At 40.9% G+C, this 15,028-nt stretch overlaps 1 protein-coding gene across 2 annotated transcripts in view; it reads right to left on the bottom strand.

Annotated features, from left to right (window-relative positions):
- Positions 1-15,028, bottom strand: part of TTBK2 (tau tubulin kinase 2) — a 227,017-nt gene that overhangs the window by 148,169 nt on the left and 63,820 nt on the right. For both annotated transcript variants that reach the window (XM_048854904.2, XM_048854906.2), the window contains exon 3: positions 1,698-1,845. In XM_048854904.2, coding sequence (XP_048710861.1) covers positions 1,698-1,845 — 148 coding nt within the window. The remainder of the gene's footprint in view (positions 1-1,697; positions 1,846-15,028) is intronic.

Genomic DNA, 15,028 nt, shown 5'->3' with positions numbered 1-15,028 from the left:
ATATTACAATGTTCTAACTTCTGGGCTAAAATTTATAAGGGCACCTCCTTCTTCTCCCCTCTGTTTCTCAAAGAAGTACTGATCTGGCTTTGGCACCTAACTCCAGGACAGGGTTCGTGACTGTGAATTCTGAGTGGAGACAGGTGCTTAACTTCCTCTGCATGGCAGGGTTTAGGCCAAACCCCTCTGCTAGTTATTTCCTACTGGCTTGCTTAGGTGGCTCCCCAGTCAGCCAGCTGGCTTTTGTGGATCCCATTCTTAGGTGCCTAATTCTCCGTTCCATTGTATCGAGAGCCTGGGCACCTAACTCAGGTTTCTACTAGCTGGATAGGTGCCTAAAAGATAGGGATGGCAACACTCAATATTGCAGTGCCTGAATCCCCCTTCTGAATTCCACCCTTGGAATGAAATGGCCTGTTAAAGTATTTGTATAATTGCATAAGCGTGCTTGGTGTACTAATCTATAAGGAGCAGAGGCTGCTATTGCTCTTGCAATGTGACCTTGTCAGCGCATTGGATAACACCATATGTCTTGAAGTTTTTGTTTTGTCCAAACCATGAATCTAGAAACAAACTATAAACAGCAAGAGAGAGACTGGCAGCTGCACAGATTAATACTGGAGCAGTCTTCAGTTTTCTCTGTTTTCTTAAAGAAAATTGTATTGTTTAAAAATAAGGTAAAATTGTAAACTTCACAGCTCTGAATAATAATAAAAAGAGAAGCTATTACATTTCTCTCTGTACCAGTACCTGCTTTTGACTTGAAAAAGTTTGAATGTTAAGCTAATGAGGTGACCTAATTATTGAACATGCAAGAATCACCAGTCAGTCAAACTAGTTCTGAATGCTCAACCACTTGAGCTCTAACTTGCTGACTATTCAAAAGTGCTTCAGAATTCTAAATATCATTGCTTCTGTGTATCTTACTGATTAGAGCACATCTATATTCTTTATGGCTGTTTCCACTTTAGTATCACAGAATCCATTGAGAAACCATCCCTTTGAGAAGACAAACTATAAAATACTGGGGAAAGTATTCCTGTGCTAGATGTCAGCTGGAGGCCCTCAACCAAAGAGGAAGACTTAAGCAAAGTTTAAAAAACAAAACAAAAAACACACACACACAGACGCACACACACACCCAGGGCAGAGTCTCTAACAACAAAGAGACAAAAAGAAAAGGAGTACTTGTGGCACCTTAGAGACTAACAAATTTATTTGAGCATAAACTTTCGTGAGCTACAGCTCACTTCATCGGATGCATTCTTTTTGTGAATACAAACTAACACAGCTGCTACTCTGAAACCTGTCAACAAAGAGACAGGATCCAGAAAGAAGCTAAAATTGGAGATTAAGAACTTCTGATTTTTAAAACAATTGAAACTTTCTGCTAATTTTCTCTTATCCTATTCAGATCGTAAGGGCAGCTCCACCATAAGCTTCCACATACTGGAAGTGAATGAGTTTCCTGCCCATATGCCAAGAACTAGAAGCCTCTGCTCACCATTGATGAAAATCAATATACACAAAGGGCCAGATTCACCCTTACTTTGATTAGCCCCATTGAGTTCAATGGTACTACTTACAGAATAAGGAAAAGATGGCAGAACATGGACCCTAGTGACTGGGAATGCAGTTGTGACTCTTAGCCTCCTACCATACACTCGCTTGTTGGTATACCAAGGAAACCACCTTACCTTGCAGTTTCTTCAACACAGCCACTTCCATTTTCAAGACTTGCTTTGGTTGCTGAGCTGACTCGACCTTTAGTGCAACATTTTCCCGCGTGAGCAAGTCCAGAGCATCATAAATTTCTCCAAACCCCCCACCTCCTATCTTCCTCAACTGCATTAAAAAGAAGCATATAGAGGAGACAAAAAAGACAAAGGAAACAAAATACATTAATATTTCTATGCATTGTTCTCATAGTAGGAAACTACCAGTATATCATGTTACCACCACTTTTTAACTAACATGATATTAAACATGATTTCACCCTTAGTGTGGACAAGAAGAGTCATGTTTAAAAATGTGTTAGCTCATTGTGGTACCATAAGAGGACCCTACGGTTAACGACTATCAGCTAAACCACTTTGTCCCCCATCTACACTAGGTTTTACATAGTGTTTACCATCATGTTAGTTAAAATGTTTTAGTAACTTAATAAAATTTCCTATTGTAGAGATGGCCAAAGAAAGGACTCCACAGTATACCCAACATATTCATACCTCATATAATAAAATAGCACCTAATCCCCAAAACAAACTAACAAAATCATATCAATGTACAGTGAAATTTTTAAAAATATGCCCTCTTTTTCTTCTTCAGGAATATATACTTGGAGTATACACACACTTATAAAGTTCCTTGGGTCTCTGAACAGAACCAGTATAGCATTCTCTATTGTGTGCAAAGACCTTTGCATAATAATTAAAAATAAAACCACCGCAATTTAGAAAAAATCATCTTTAAATTTGGATTTTTACTACTGCTCACAGTTCTTTCCTCCCCTAATTCCACTCATATTAACATAAGGCATATTACAAAAATTTCAACAATACACCATAACAATACAAAATCTCATAAAGAACATAAGAATGGCCATACTGGGTCAGACCAATCTATCTAGACCAGTATGCTGTCTTCCAACAGTGAATGGTGCCAGATGCTTCAGAGGGAGTGAACAGAACAGAGTAATTTAACAAGTGATCCATCCCATCAACCAGTCCCAGCCAGCAGGCAGAGGTTTAGGGACACCCGGAGCATTGAGTTGTATCCCTGATCATCTTGGCTACTATTCACCGATGGACCCATCTTCCCGGAATTTAACTAATCCTTTTTTGAACCTAGATATACTTTGGGCCTTCACAACATCCCCTGGCAACGAGTACCACATATTGACTGTTCATTGTGTGAAGAAGTATTTCCTTATGTTTTTTTACATCTGCTGCCTATTAATTTCATTGGATGACCCCTGGTTCTTGTGTTATGTGAAGAGATAAAGAATATTTCCTTATTTACTTTCTCCACATCATTCAGGATTTTATTGACCTCTATCACATGTCCTCTCTCCCCCCCCAGTCATCTCTTTTCCAAGCTGAACAGGTCCAGTCTTTTAAGTCTCTCCTCATATGGAAGCTGTTCCATACCCCTAATCATTTTTGTTGCCCTTCTCTGTTGCTTTTCCTATTTTAATATACCTTTTTTTGAGATGGGGCAATCAGAACTGCATGAAGTACTCAAGGGATGGGTGTATGGGTTTATACAGTAGCATTATGATATTTTCTGTCTTACCGGTGTTAGGAGAAAATAAGAAGCATCACAGAATATTTAGCTGACATGTGATACGTTCAGAGCCAATATTAGAGGGTAGCCTTTCAGCCCCTGCTTTGGAGTTCACAATGGGCAGTCTGTTCTTTGGATGGTAAAAGTTAGATTTGTTTCAGCCAGTGATTTAATTGATTATGTACAACTATCTCCTTCCACCCCTACAGTTCCAAAGCTGTTAAAGTAGGAATGCAGTGAAGAAGGGCGCCGGGGGCGGGAGGGGTCACATTAAGAAATATACCCTATTGCATTTTTACCACTTTTGCTCTGAAAAGGGCTGCCATCTTTTTCTCAGCACTATTTGCTGGGGTCACTTGACTACATTATCCTGAATGTCATCTACGTATTTTGAGAATGTGGAAATCATCCAGCTAGAAATCCAGCCAGCACATTAGTCTCTCTTTAGGATTTGAAGATGGATCTAACAAGATCTATTGTATGTGATTAACCTGATGGAGAACGGCAGAGTATTTTTTTAAAATAACGTAAGTTCCTACCAAGAAGGAAGAATCTGATGATGCATAAAATATGATTTATTCATAAATTTTACTTGTATTTTTCAGCTCATGTACTGTAGCACCCCACCCCAATACATCTGTCTGTATCAAGTATCAAAAAAGGAGGACATGGAATGCCAATATGGAATTTCTGGGAGTTTCACTTCACAGCACCTTTCAACAGACAGGTTTATTAGGTCATTTTTTTGCAGTCCACACCAACTGTCTCCTTTACTATAAAGGATAAAGTACACCAAAAATCTCAAGATAGGGACCTTCATAAGTCACATGAATCTTTATCAAATAAATACTTTATGTTCCTCTTTGCTAAGAGCATATCATTGTGAGTAAAACGTGTTACTGGCTGCCTGTGCTCTGGCCAGTTTGCATATATTTATAATATGCCATAGCTTACTGAATAGAAGCAGCAGTTCATTTTTGTAATTAAGGAGGGTATTGCTAAGTCAGTGGCTTCAATACGACCTGCAACGGATTTGTTTTAAAAAAACACCACAACAAAACTGAGTTTGGACTATTTTTCAGATGAATAGAGGTGGCATGAAATATTGAAAACTGAGCAATTTGGACGGGAAAGGATTTTTAGCCAGTCTGCTCATAACTATTTTAACACCTATTTAACTTCACTAACAAGTTAACATTAGGTAAAACAGTCTATTAAAGGGACACCGTCACCTTGACATTAAAAAAAAAAGAACAACCATCACATGAAAATGCTGTACCTACTATGATTACAAGAAACTCCCGCAAAAGCAAACAAATATTTTCTGTTTTCCTGCTTTGTTTTATTCATTTGACAGTGCTTTGTATTTAGTCAATTAGCTTCTCGCTTGTTCTCCCTTGCAGAAAGGCCCCTTATAATTATCAGAGTAACAAAAAAACCCCTTAAATATAAGGAGTTATACACACACACAAATCAGGACATAATGGTGCTCTGAGACATTGGGAATCTTTTAAAAATTTCCATGTCCCTTTAATGACTCAACACCTCTTTCTTTTTCATTTAAAATGTTAGTGTACACAATGTATACGCATATGAATAACATGTATGCATAAGAGCCTTTGTGGGGAGAGGGGGAAGAGGGAGGACTAAAGAGAAGACCAATCCTAGTACTTTAAAAGGCGAAAAGAAAAAAAAAGAAAAGAAAAGAAAAGAAAAAAAAGTTCTTCAGAAACCAAAAGACAACTCCAATTAAAAAAAAAAAAAAAGTCCTTTACAGGTCACTTTTCAGACAGAAATCATGGAGACTAAAGATCAAACTAATAACAAAAAGGCAAGGTAAAAAGAAGGAAGATATGAGCACACAGCAGAAAATCAGATGTTGAGAACAAAATTAATCAAGGGACCAAAAGACACAGAGAAGAAAAACTGAACAGCGCATACACCAATGCTAGAGCCTGGATAACAAACCAGAGGACTTGAAATTGCTCATGAGAATAAAATCAATCTAGTATGTATTACTGAAACCTGGTGGGATGAGTCACACAACTGGACTGTTGAAATCAATGGTTATAACCTATTTAGGAAAGAGTGAGTGGGTGAAAGGGAGGAGGAAGCAGCACTCTGTATCAAAAATGGCATTACTTGTTTCAGAGTCACTGATAACTCAGAAGAAAATGATCTTGAATGCTTATGGATCAATGTCCTAAAACAGAAAAAGCACAAGATGGTGAGACCCTAAGAGCCCCTCAATGTCAACTGGCAGAGGGCCCACTGTACTGTAACTCCTTTCAGGCCTGACGCACTCACTACACCTAAACACATTGCGGTCATAGTACTGATCTTTAAAGAATGTTGTGTGAAGTATCAAATGAAAGCGGGTGAAACACTGTTCATAAATATCATTGTGTGATGTATGTACAAATGGTGTGTAGAGAATTATGTATGTGTACTGGAAATATGTTCCCAAAATATGTTTTGGGGGCAGAGTTGATAACAAGTTTGTCCTAGACAAAGGAATGTTGATTTGCCTGTTTGTCTGTGTCGCTAATGTAAATTTAGCATGATGCCAGAGACACTGGGCTTTTCATTTGCATTTAAGGTAAACACCAGTAATCAGGATGACTAGGAAACTGTATCGTGTCGACACACTGGAGGACATACCACAGTCCGAACTGCAGAGGGACATTCTGACTCTTCAGACAAGGAACTGTGGGGAAAATAAGCAGCAGCAAAAGGACATCTTGTTATCCATCACTGAGGCAACAAAGAGGTCAGTGCTCTTTGCATTCCATGAATGGTGGATCCCTAACCACGTGGGACTGGTGATGCTCAGAAGTGACTGTAGGTGAGAAAACTGCCTTAGACAATGACTAGAGAGACAAGGTGGTTGAGATAATATCTTATTGGATCCACTTCTGCTGGTGACAGAGACAAGCTGTCAAGCTTACACAGAGCTCTTCCTCAGGTCTGGGAAATCTAGTGTCACAACTGAATACAAGATGGAACAGATGGTTTAGCATAAATGGTTAACTAGACCTCTCAGAGGATCTCAGAGCCCAGGGTCCAGCCTGAGCCCAAATTTTGACACTGGAATTTTATAGCCCCCTCCAGAGTCCCACAAGCCCGAGTCAGCTGATGCTTTAGTAGGACCAATTTCAAAAAGCTGAAAACAATTATGAACCAAATTAGATGGAGGGAAGAATTTAAACAGAAAAATGTGACTGATGATGGGGAATCATTTAAGAACACCTTACTAGATGCCCAAAAAAATCACAATCCTACAATTGAGGAAGAAGGCTGTGGTGGTTAAAAAACCAACCTAGTTTAGAGGGAAAGAGAAGGCAGTGAAAATTATAAACAAATAGAAGAAATGGTAAGTTGATAGTGATGAACATAAATCAGATGTTAAGAATTGTAGACAGTTGATAAGACAAGAAAAGGGACACAAGGATAAATCTATGGCTAGCAGAGTTAAGGACAATACGGAAGACTTTTTGAAATATATTAGGAACAAAAAGAATCCTGACAATGGCACTGGTCAATTATAGATGGAAATAGTAGAATTATCAATAATAATGCGGAAAAGGAAAAAGTGTTTGTGACATTGCACCTCATATTCTCCACAGTGATATTATGATATGATTATGGCATTTTTATGATGCATTTTGTACAAGATGGGTCATGTGAGGGGTCACTGGAAAAGTTAAGATTTGCTGAATATGATTATCCTATTTGTACGCATGCATCATTTTTGTATCTAAAGTTAGGAATATTGACTATGTATCTGTATTTCAATCATACTTACTCTGGGTGGCACCCACAACTAGTCTTTTTGGTACAACAATGAAGAAGCCAGACAGTGCTGATGGAAGACCCTGGAAGAACTTAACCTTCTGTGAACTTTCCAGACAGCCTGTAAGTAATGGCTGCTATGACTCAGCAAGGTAGGCAAGGGCATATAACCAGGCCACATGACTCTGGACTCCATCTTGGGAAGTCAGTGTTTTTCCACAAACTGAGTTTGGGACAAAAGGGTTCCCACCACATGCTAAAGCTATATAAGGCAGGGAGTGACATCATCTGTTGTTCTTCACTCCCCACACAAGAAGACTCCTGGAAACACCTGAGGAACAAAGTCTGAACTGGGCAAAGTGCTGGACCCAGGCTAAAGGGATTTCTTGTGTGTGTGTGTAAGAAAACCTGGGGATTCCCAAGCTGCAAAGCAAGTGCAGCTTGTGCCTTAAGAATCTGCAACCTGCTTGTACCATCAGCCACAGTGAGAATTTGCTAATTCATATCCTATCTTTCTAGTATCTTAGGCTTAGTTTGCTTTGTTGTTTATTTACCAGATGATCTGCTTTGATCTTTTTGCTATCACTTATAATCCCTTAAAATCTATCTTTTTGTAATTAATAAACTTATTTTATGTTTTAATCTAAACCATAAAATTTGGATTGAAGTGCTTGGGAATCTTAGCTCAGGAGACCGTTGCATTTCCTCTCCACATTGACAGAGGGGCGAACTCTATGAGCTTATGTTGTACAGTTCCCCTCTGCAGCACAAGACGGTATAATTTGGGGCTTATACTCCAGTGGAAGGAGGGGGCGTTCTAGGTTGGGAAGCTGGTAATTATTTTGGCTGTAACCTCTCTATTGTTGGTTCATGCAGTGGCTGGTCAGAAAGCCTGCATGTAATTGCAGCTGGATGTGTCCCTACCCATATGAATGTGCTGGAGAAAGTGTAGGACTGGGAGCAGGTCTGCAGCTTGTCACAGCAGCACAATGTGAGAGGGAGGCCAGGATGGTGGGTAAGAGGGCTCAGTGGTACCCCAGTTCCAGGTGACACTCCGGGGTGTGAACCTATCACAGTATTCAATAAATATTTCTGTCCTATATTTGTGAAACAAAACAGATGATGCAATCCATTCCACTAATATCTCGGAAAGATGTTAAGAAGAAACTACTAAAGATTGGACATTTTTAAATCAGCAGGTCCAAGGGTTTTAAAAGACTTGGCCAAAGAGCTCGCTGGGCTGTTAATTTTGATTTTCAACCCGTCCTGGAGCACTGAGGACGTTCCAGAAGACTGAAAGAAAACTAATGTGACGATTTTTAAAAAGGATAAACAGGATGACCTGAGTAATTACAAGCCTGACATTGATCCTGGAAAAGATAATGGAGCAGCTAAGACAAGACTCGATTAATAAAGAATTAAAGTAGGGTAATATAGTTAATGCAAATCAACATGGCTTTATGGAAAAGAGATGCTTTCAAACTAACTTGATTTTTTTATGAGATTACAAGTTTGATTGATAAAGGTAATACCATTCACATAATATACTTAGACTTCGTAAGGCATTTGACTTGGTACCACACAATATTTTGATTAAAAAACTAGAATATAAAATTAATATGGCACACATTGAATGGATTAAAAACTGGCTAACAGAAAGGGCTTAAAATTAATTATAAACAAGGAACTGTGTTTGAGTGGCTGTTTCCAGTGCAGTCCCATAGGGTTTTGGTTCTTGGTCATACGCCATTTAACGTTTTTATCAATGAACCAGAAGAAAACAAAATAATCCTCAAAGTTTGTAGGTGATCCAAAAAGTGGGTGAGTAGTAAATAATTAAGAGGACAGTTCACTGGTCAGTGATTGCGCAAGCAAACACTGTGTGTTTTAATATACCTAAATGTAAACGTGAACATCTAGGAACAATGAATGTAGGCCATACTTACAGGATGGGGGACTCTATTCTGGGAAAAAATGACGCTGAAAAAGATTTGGGGGTCATGCTGGATAATCAGATGAATATGAGCTCCCAATCTGATGCTATGGTGAAAAAAAGCTACTGCAATCCTGGGATGCATCAACATGGGAATCTTAAGTAGGAGTAGAAAAGTTATTTTACCTCCGTATTTGGCACTTGTGCAACCACTGCTGAAATAATGTCTCCAGTTCTGGTGCCCACAATTCAAGAAGGATGTTGATAAATTGCAGAGGGTTCAAAGAAGAGCCATGAGAATGATGAAAGGATTAGAAGACATACTTTATAGTGATAGTCTCAAAGACCTCAATCTATTTAGCTTAACAAAGAGAAGGTTCCTGGTGTTTTGATTACAGTCTATAAGTACCTACCTGGGAAACAAATATTTAACAACAGTTTCTTCAATCTAGCCGAGAAAGATACAACATGATTCAATGGCTGAAAGTTGAAGCTAGACAAATTCAGACTAGTAAGGCAGAAATTTATGACAGTGAAGGTAATTAACCATTGGAACAATTTAACAAGGGTCGTGGTAGATTCTCCATCACTGACAATTTTTAAATCAAGATTGGTTGTTTTTCTAAAAGATCTGCTCTAGGAATTATTTTGGGGAAGTTCTATGGCCTATGTTATACAGAAGGTCAGACTGGATGATCACAATTGTCCCTTCTGGTCTTGGAGTCTATGAAACATGAACAGGGAAAATAGACAAGGGGGAACTAACAATGGCTTCATAAGGGTGTAGGTTTGACTAGGAGCTATATCTGCCTGTAGGCCTGAAATCCAAAGTCCACTGAAGTCAACGGAAACGAGGGACGTGATCGTCCCCCTCTATTCGACATTGGTGAGGCCTCATCTGGAGTACTGTGTCCAGTTTTGGGCCCCACACTACAAGAAGGATGTGGATAAATTGGAAAGAGTCCAGCGAAGGGCAACAAAAATGATTAGGGATCTGGAACACATGACTTATGAGGAGAGGCTGAGGGAACTGGGATTGTTTAGTCTGCAGAAGAGAAGAATGAGGGGGGATTTGATAGCTGCTTTCAACTACCTGAGAGGTGGTTCCAGAGAGGATGGTTCTAAACTATTCTCAGTGGTGGAAGAGGACAGGACAAGGAGTAATGGTCTCAAGTTGCAGTGGGGGAGGTTTAGGTTGGATATTAGGAAAAACTTTTTCACTAGGAGGGTGGTGAAACACTGGAATGCGTTGCCTAGGGAGGTGGTGGAATCTCCTTCCTTAGAAGTTTTTAAGGTCAGGCTTGACAAAGCCCTGGCTGGGATGATTTAATTGGGGATGGGTCCTGCTTTTGAGCAGAGGGTTGGACTAGATGACCTCTTGAAGTCCCTTCCAACCCTGATATTCTATGATTCTATGAAATGGGCTTTGGGCATGCCCTATATGCCCTTCTTTTTAAAACCTGACCTGATTCCCCACCTGGAAAAGTTCCCAAGTTATAAAGAGACAACTTGCCAATACCAGTCATAGGAAGCTAGGGAAGCCAATCACTGAAAAAGAAGAAGTAGAGAGATAATTACAAAAACAGCACTTAGTTGTGCGTGTTTGTTCGGCTTTTCTTTTAAGCTCTAAGAACTTAAAATTGGTTGCTCTTTAGACCTTCAAACCTGGCATGTGGCTAGCTGTCAAATATGGAAGTTGTTTAGATAAGTTTGAAGTTTTCATAAATACTAAACATAGGAGATGTAACAAATAAAGTTATAAAAATGATGCACAGTTTAAGAGATATTATGAAAAAAGCAATATCTTTAAAACTATCACATCAACTTTATGAATGTTATCTGTATATTTGTGAGCCAGGGACTGTAGGCTGGCTCCATGGGGGAGAGTTACAAAGCTTGCTCCAGGCACTAAAATCAATGGAGGTTAATTACTGCTGACTGTGGGACAAGTAAAAAATTTCAAAGAAGTACCGTTGGTACATACTGGATTCAAGAAGCAAGGGAGACAAAGGAGGAGCTTGAGGTATAAAGAGCCAGCCTAGACTGGCTGAGCACCCCTCATTTTGATCCAACAACTGACAGAAGATAGTAGCCAGGAGGGCAAACCCTGCTATAAGAGTTTGGAACCTAACAGAGTCCCCATGTGGAAAATGCGGGACACCTGGTAAGCCTTAGTGTGCATGTAGACCTTTTTTTTGTTTTGTTTTATTACATTTTTGCGGTAATGCTTTCCATAGAAACATAGAAATGTAGAGCTGGAAGGGACCTCGAGAGGTCATCTAGTCCAGCCACTGTGCAGAGGCAGAACCAAGAAAAATAAATGTGCTGTGCTTTGTGAAAACTGGTTAGTCACCGGTACAACATGGTCATGGCCCTTGAGAGCATGCAAAATGGCAGATGCTGAGCTAAGGTCACACCTGCTGAGATAAAGTGATGTTCAGGGGGACTGAAAGCCTGAACTCCTTGTCTGGAAGGAGAGGGATGTGAGTCGCACCCAATAGAGAGGAGATGGCTAGAGGCCTGAACTAAAGGAGGCCTAGAGGCCTGAACTAGAGGCTAAAGGAGCATCCCTCAAGCAGATCAAGGAGGGGTCAGACTGTGCAGTTACCCCCAAAACTGTGGCACACAATATGTACATTTTCTTTATCAATTAAAATCAGCCTCAACAACCCTCTCCACATTCAGCCAAATGACATGAAAACCCCACTCTACCAGCCTCCTCCTTACACAACTGAAATATGATGGCTGCGTGGAGAATGTTAGGAAATGTGTTCAGTTAATATTATTTTATGTATGGTGGTATAATGGAAGTAAAACCTGTGACTGGACCCGAGACAGTGATGTAACATCTTAAGACTCTGTAAAGACCCTTTCAGTTGCTAGGAGCCACCATGCAATGTTTGTTTGAATTCCAGCCACTGGGTGAGGATGGCTGGAAGGAAAAGTTGAGGTGGGCTGGCGGGAGATAGGTTGTTCTGGGAACTGTCTGAAGGTGTCAGGAAGGGATTCTAAATTATTTCATCCCTGGGTTTACTTGAAATGAAAGAAGTAAGGTATTGTTAATCAAGTCTGGGGTGCAGCTGTGGAGACTGGGTTTTCCTGCAGTGGCCTTTGATGAACATCTGCCATATTTATCAGCGAGCTCCCCACTTGTAAGGACAGTGTCCTTTGAATAAAAGACCCGACTGAGGGATGACAAGAGGTAAAATTTCCAAGTGCAAACCCTGGTGGTGGCAGCTGTTACCTGAATGCAAGATTAGATTAACTTACCTCCATAGTGAAGACAAGCCCTAAGACAACCGAGAATTTAATTGCACAAGAGTCAAAAAAATAAAGAGTCATGGTTCTCACAGCACTATTAACTCAGCCTCACTGCATGTATTCTTCTCTTTCTATCCCTACAACTAAAATTCCCATCCAGGCCTGCACCACATCCCATCTTGATTACCGTAATCTCCTCAACCCTGACCTCCCCAATATACATATCTCCCTCCAATCAATACAAAATACAGCCATTAAGATTATATTCTTTATTCATTATTCTGATCATGTCATCCATCTCGGAGCCCCTTCCCTAACTCCTCCTCCTCTACTCCATCGAGTTCAAGCTTCTTGTCTCGGTCTTCAAGGTCCTGGATAACTCTAGTCCTCGCTCTCTCACCCTTCTTAAACATCCTGGTTTCTTTTTGCACCTCCTTCACCCTCTAATAGCAAGATAGCTATATTATTTGTCCATTTTCTCCCCAATCGCCGCCATGCTTTCTTCCATGTCACTTCTTAAGTAATGAATTACCTCCCTGAGCTGGTCCAAAAGGCCACTATCACTTCTGCGTTAAAGTCCCTCTGGAATACCCACTTCTGCTGAGCCTGGGCAGCCTAATGGCTAGATCGTTGGTCAGAGGAGTGGTAGGGGGACCTGGACCCTCCCTCTTCACATAGTCCCAGGCCAGGGCCCTGTGTAATTCTACCCCTAAACAGTGGAGATGGGTCTCCCTCCCAGTGGGGGGAAGAGGTCAAGACCAGTTTCTCTGGGCTACTTCCTACTCTTTAGTTTGGGCGTGGCCCTGCTAGTACAACTGCCCTGCAGTTGGGGTTTATCTGCAGGCTCCCCTTATACTTGCCTCCAGTGACTGTGCTGGTTGGCAAGTCACTGATCGGTCCCTTCAGGCAGGCAAACAGAGTTCCTGCCTCCTCACCTGTCAGCCCCCAACTGAACCCATCTCCCTTCTTTTCTCCTCCCTCCAGGCCTGGCATTGTCTGCAGGCTTCCTTTAACCCCTGCTGTACCAGTTCTCTGCTCCCTCACAGACTGCAAGAAACTGAAGATATGTCTAACTTTTTAAAACTTCTTGTCAGAATCAATCTCCCATTTCATTTGTATACTGTACCCCTTTCTTCTACCCTTTGTCTACTTCTCTTAGACGGGAAGCTCTTTGAGGCAGGGAATCTTGATTCCACTGATGTTTGCACAGGGCAGAACACATCAAGCAAGCCACCAGAAACAAATAATTCCTGGGTAAAATCCATGTTAAACTGGAGTTGCGGTGGAGAATACAGATCAGTAATTTAAGGGGAGAAAACATTACAAGAAGGTTGCAATTATCCCCAAAACCACACAAAACCATAAAATGAAGAGTTATTTGAGATAAGATTAAATTTAAAACTATGTTAAGATACACACATTTTTAAAGGGGAATCTAAGTTCCTGTGCCAGGAGATAGAGGGTATGAGAGCTGAAGAGGTCATGGATGGTAGTGATATTTTAAAGACCACACAGGCACTTTTCCAGAGGAAAATGGGAGAATGGTAACTGGAGTGAGGTTAGAGGAGCAGTATCCAGAAAAACAGAGGAGGTGACAGAGAAGTCTCAGGGAAGTGAAAACATTGGGGATGGATAGAGGGCCATGGTTGGAGCAAATGTCACCAGAAGCAAAGAGGCAGCAGACATGGGAGAACAGGTCTTAATTCTGTGCAATTCACAAACTATTTAATGATGTACAACTGTTCCCCGCTTCTCAGAAGCCAAGAGATTTCTCAGAAGCCAAGAAGCCTGGGCTTCTCTGTAGGGCACTACCCCCTGGATTCCAAAGGACAACTTCTCCTCATCTTTCATATTGGCTTCTAGTAGTACTGCTTGGCAAACTTTTCAAGGCCTCCATGCAAGCAATTAAGTTTCATTATACTGTCTATTTACATAATGTCTATAATAGTGAGCTAATTTAAAAGAATTAAGAACCCAGTTTTATTTGTTCTTATTACATTTAAATGGCAGCACCTCCATAGGTTAGATCAGGGGTCTCAAACAAACTCTCCCACCAAGCTCCCCACCCCCCCGGAGTTATTTCCTGCGGCCGCCAAGCTCCCCTCAGCTGCCGCCCCCCCAACCCCCTTCCAGCGCGCCATGTCCCTGCTCCTCTGCTTATCTCCAGATAGCAACTTTTGCTTAGCGCTTTCCAGGAGGAAGGGGGGAGGAGCGAGAAGCCATGTGCTCAGGGGAGGAGGTGGAGAAGAGGCAGGGCAGGGGTGGGGATTTGGGGAAGGGGTTGGAATAGGGTCAGGGAAGGGGTGGGAAGAGGCGGGGCCTCATGGAAGGGGTGGAGTGGGGGCAGGGCCTGGGGGGCAGCTTTTGTATCTCTATATGAAAAGGTGTCAGTGATGCAGCCCTCGGGCCAATGTACTAGTCCTCATGTGGCCCTCGTGGTGATTTGAGTTTGAGATCCCTGGGTTAGATCAATACCTGCATTTAAAGTAGCATTTACTAAACTCGTACTATCAGGATTAACTCTTTACTTGCCAGTGATTAGACACAAATCTCTGATGGGAAGTTATAAATGTTTATTTGCTCTAAAGCGTCTCCTTTGAAATGGGACAGTTATCCCTCAGTCACATGGATCTTTCCATTAACTAATGAGAATTGCATGAGGACTGTAATGATTAGCATTATATTATAAGCATCTGCTTAAATTATTCCACCAATATTCATAGCTTAAGCACAATATCTCAAAGTAGGATTATTATT

The sequence above is a fragment of the Caretta caretta genome, chromosome 6 (assembly GCF_965140235.1).
Source record: "Caretta caretta isolate rCarCar2 chromosome 6, rCarCar1.hap1, whole genome shotgun sequence".
Taxonomy (NCBI): Eukaryota; Metazoa; Chordata; order Testudines; family Cheloniidae; genus Caretta; species Caretta caretta.
The sequence above is the reverse complement of the archived record's forward strand: the minus strand, read 5'-3'. Positions and strand labels throughout refer to the sequence as shown.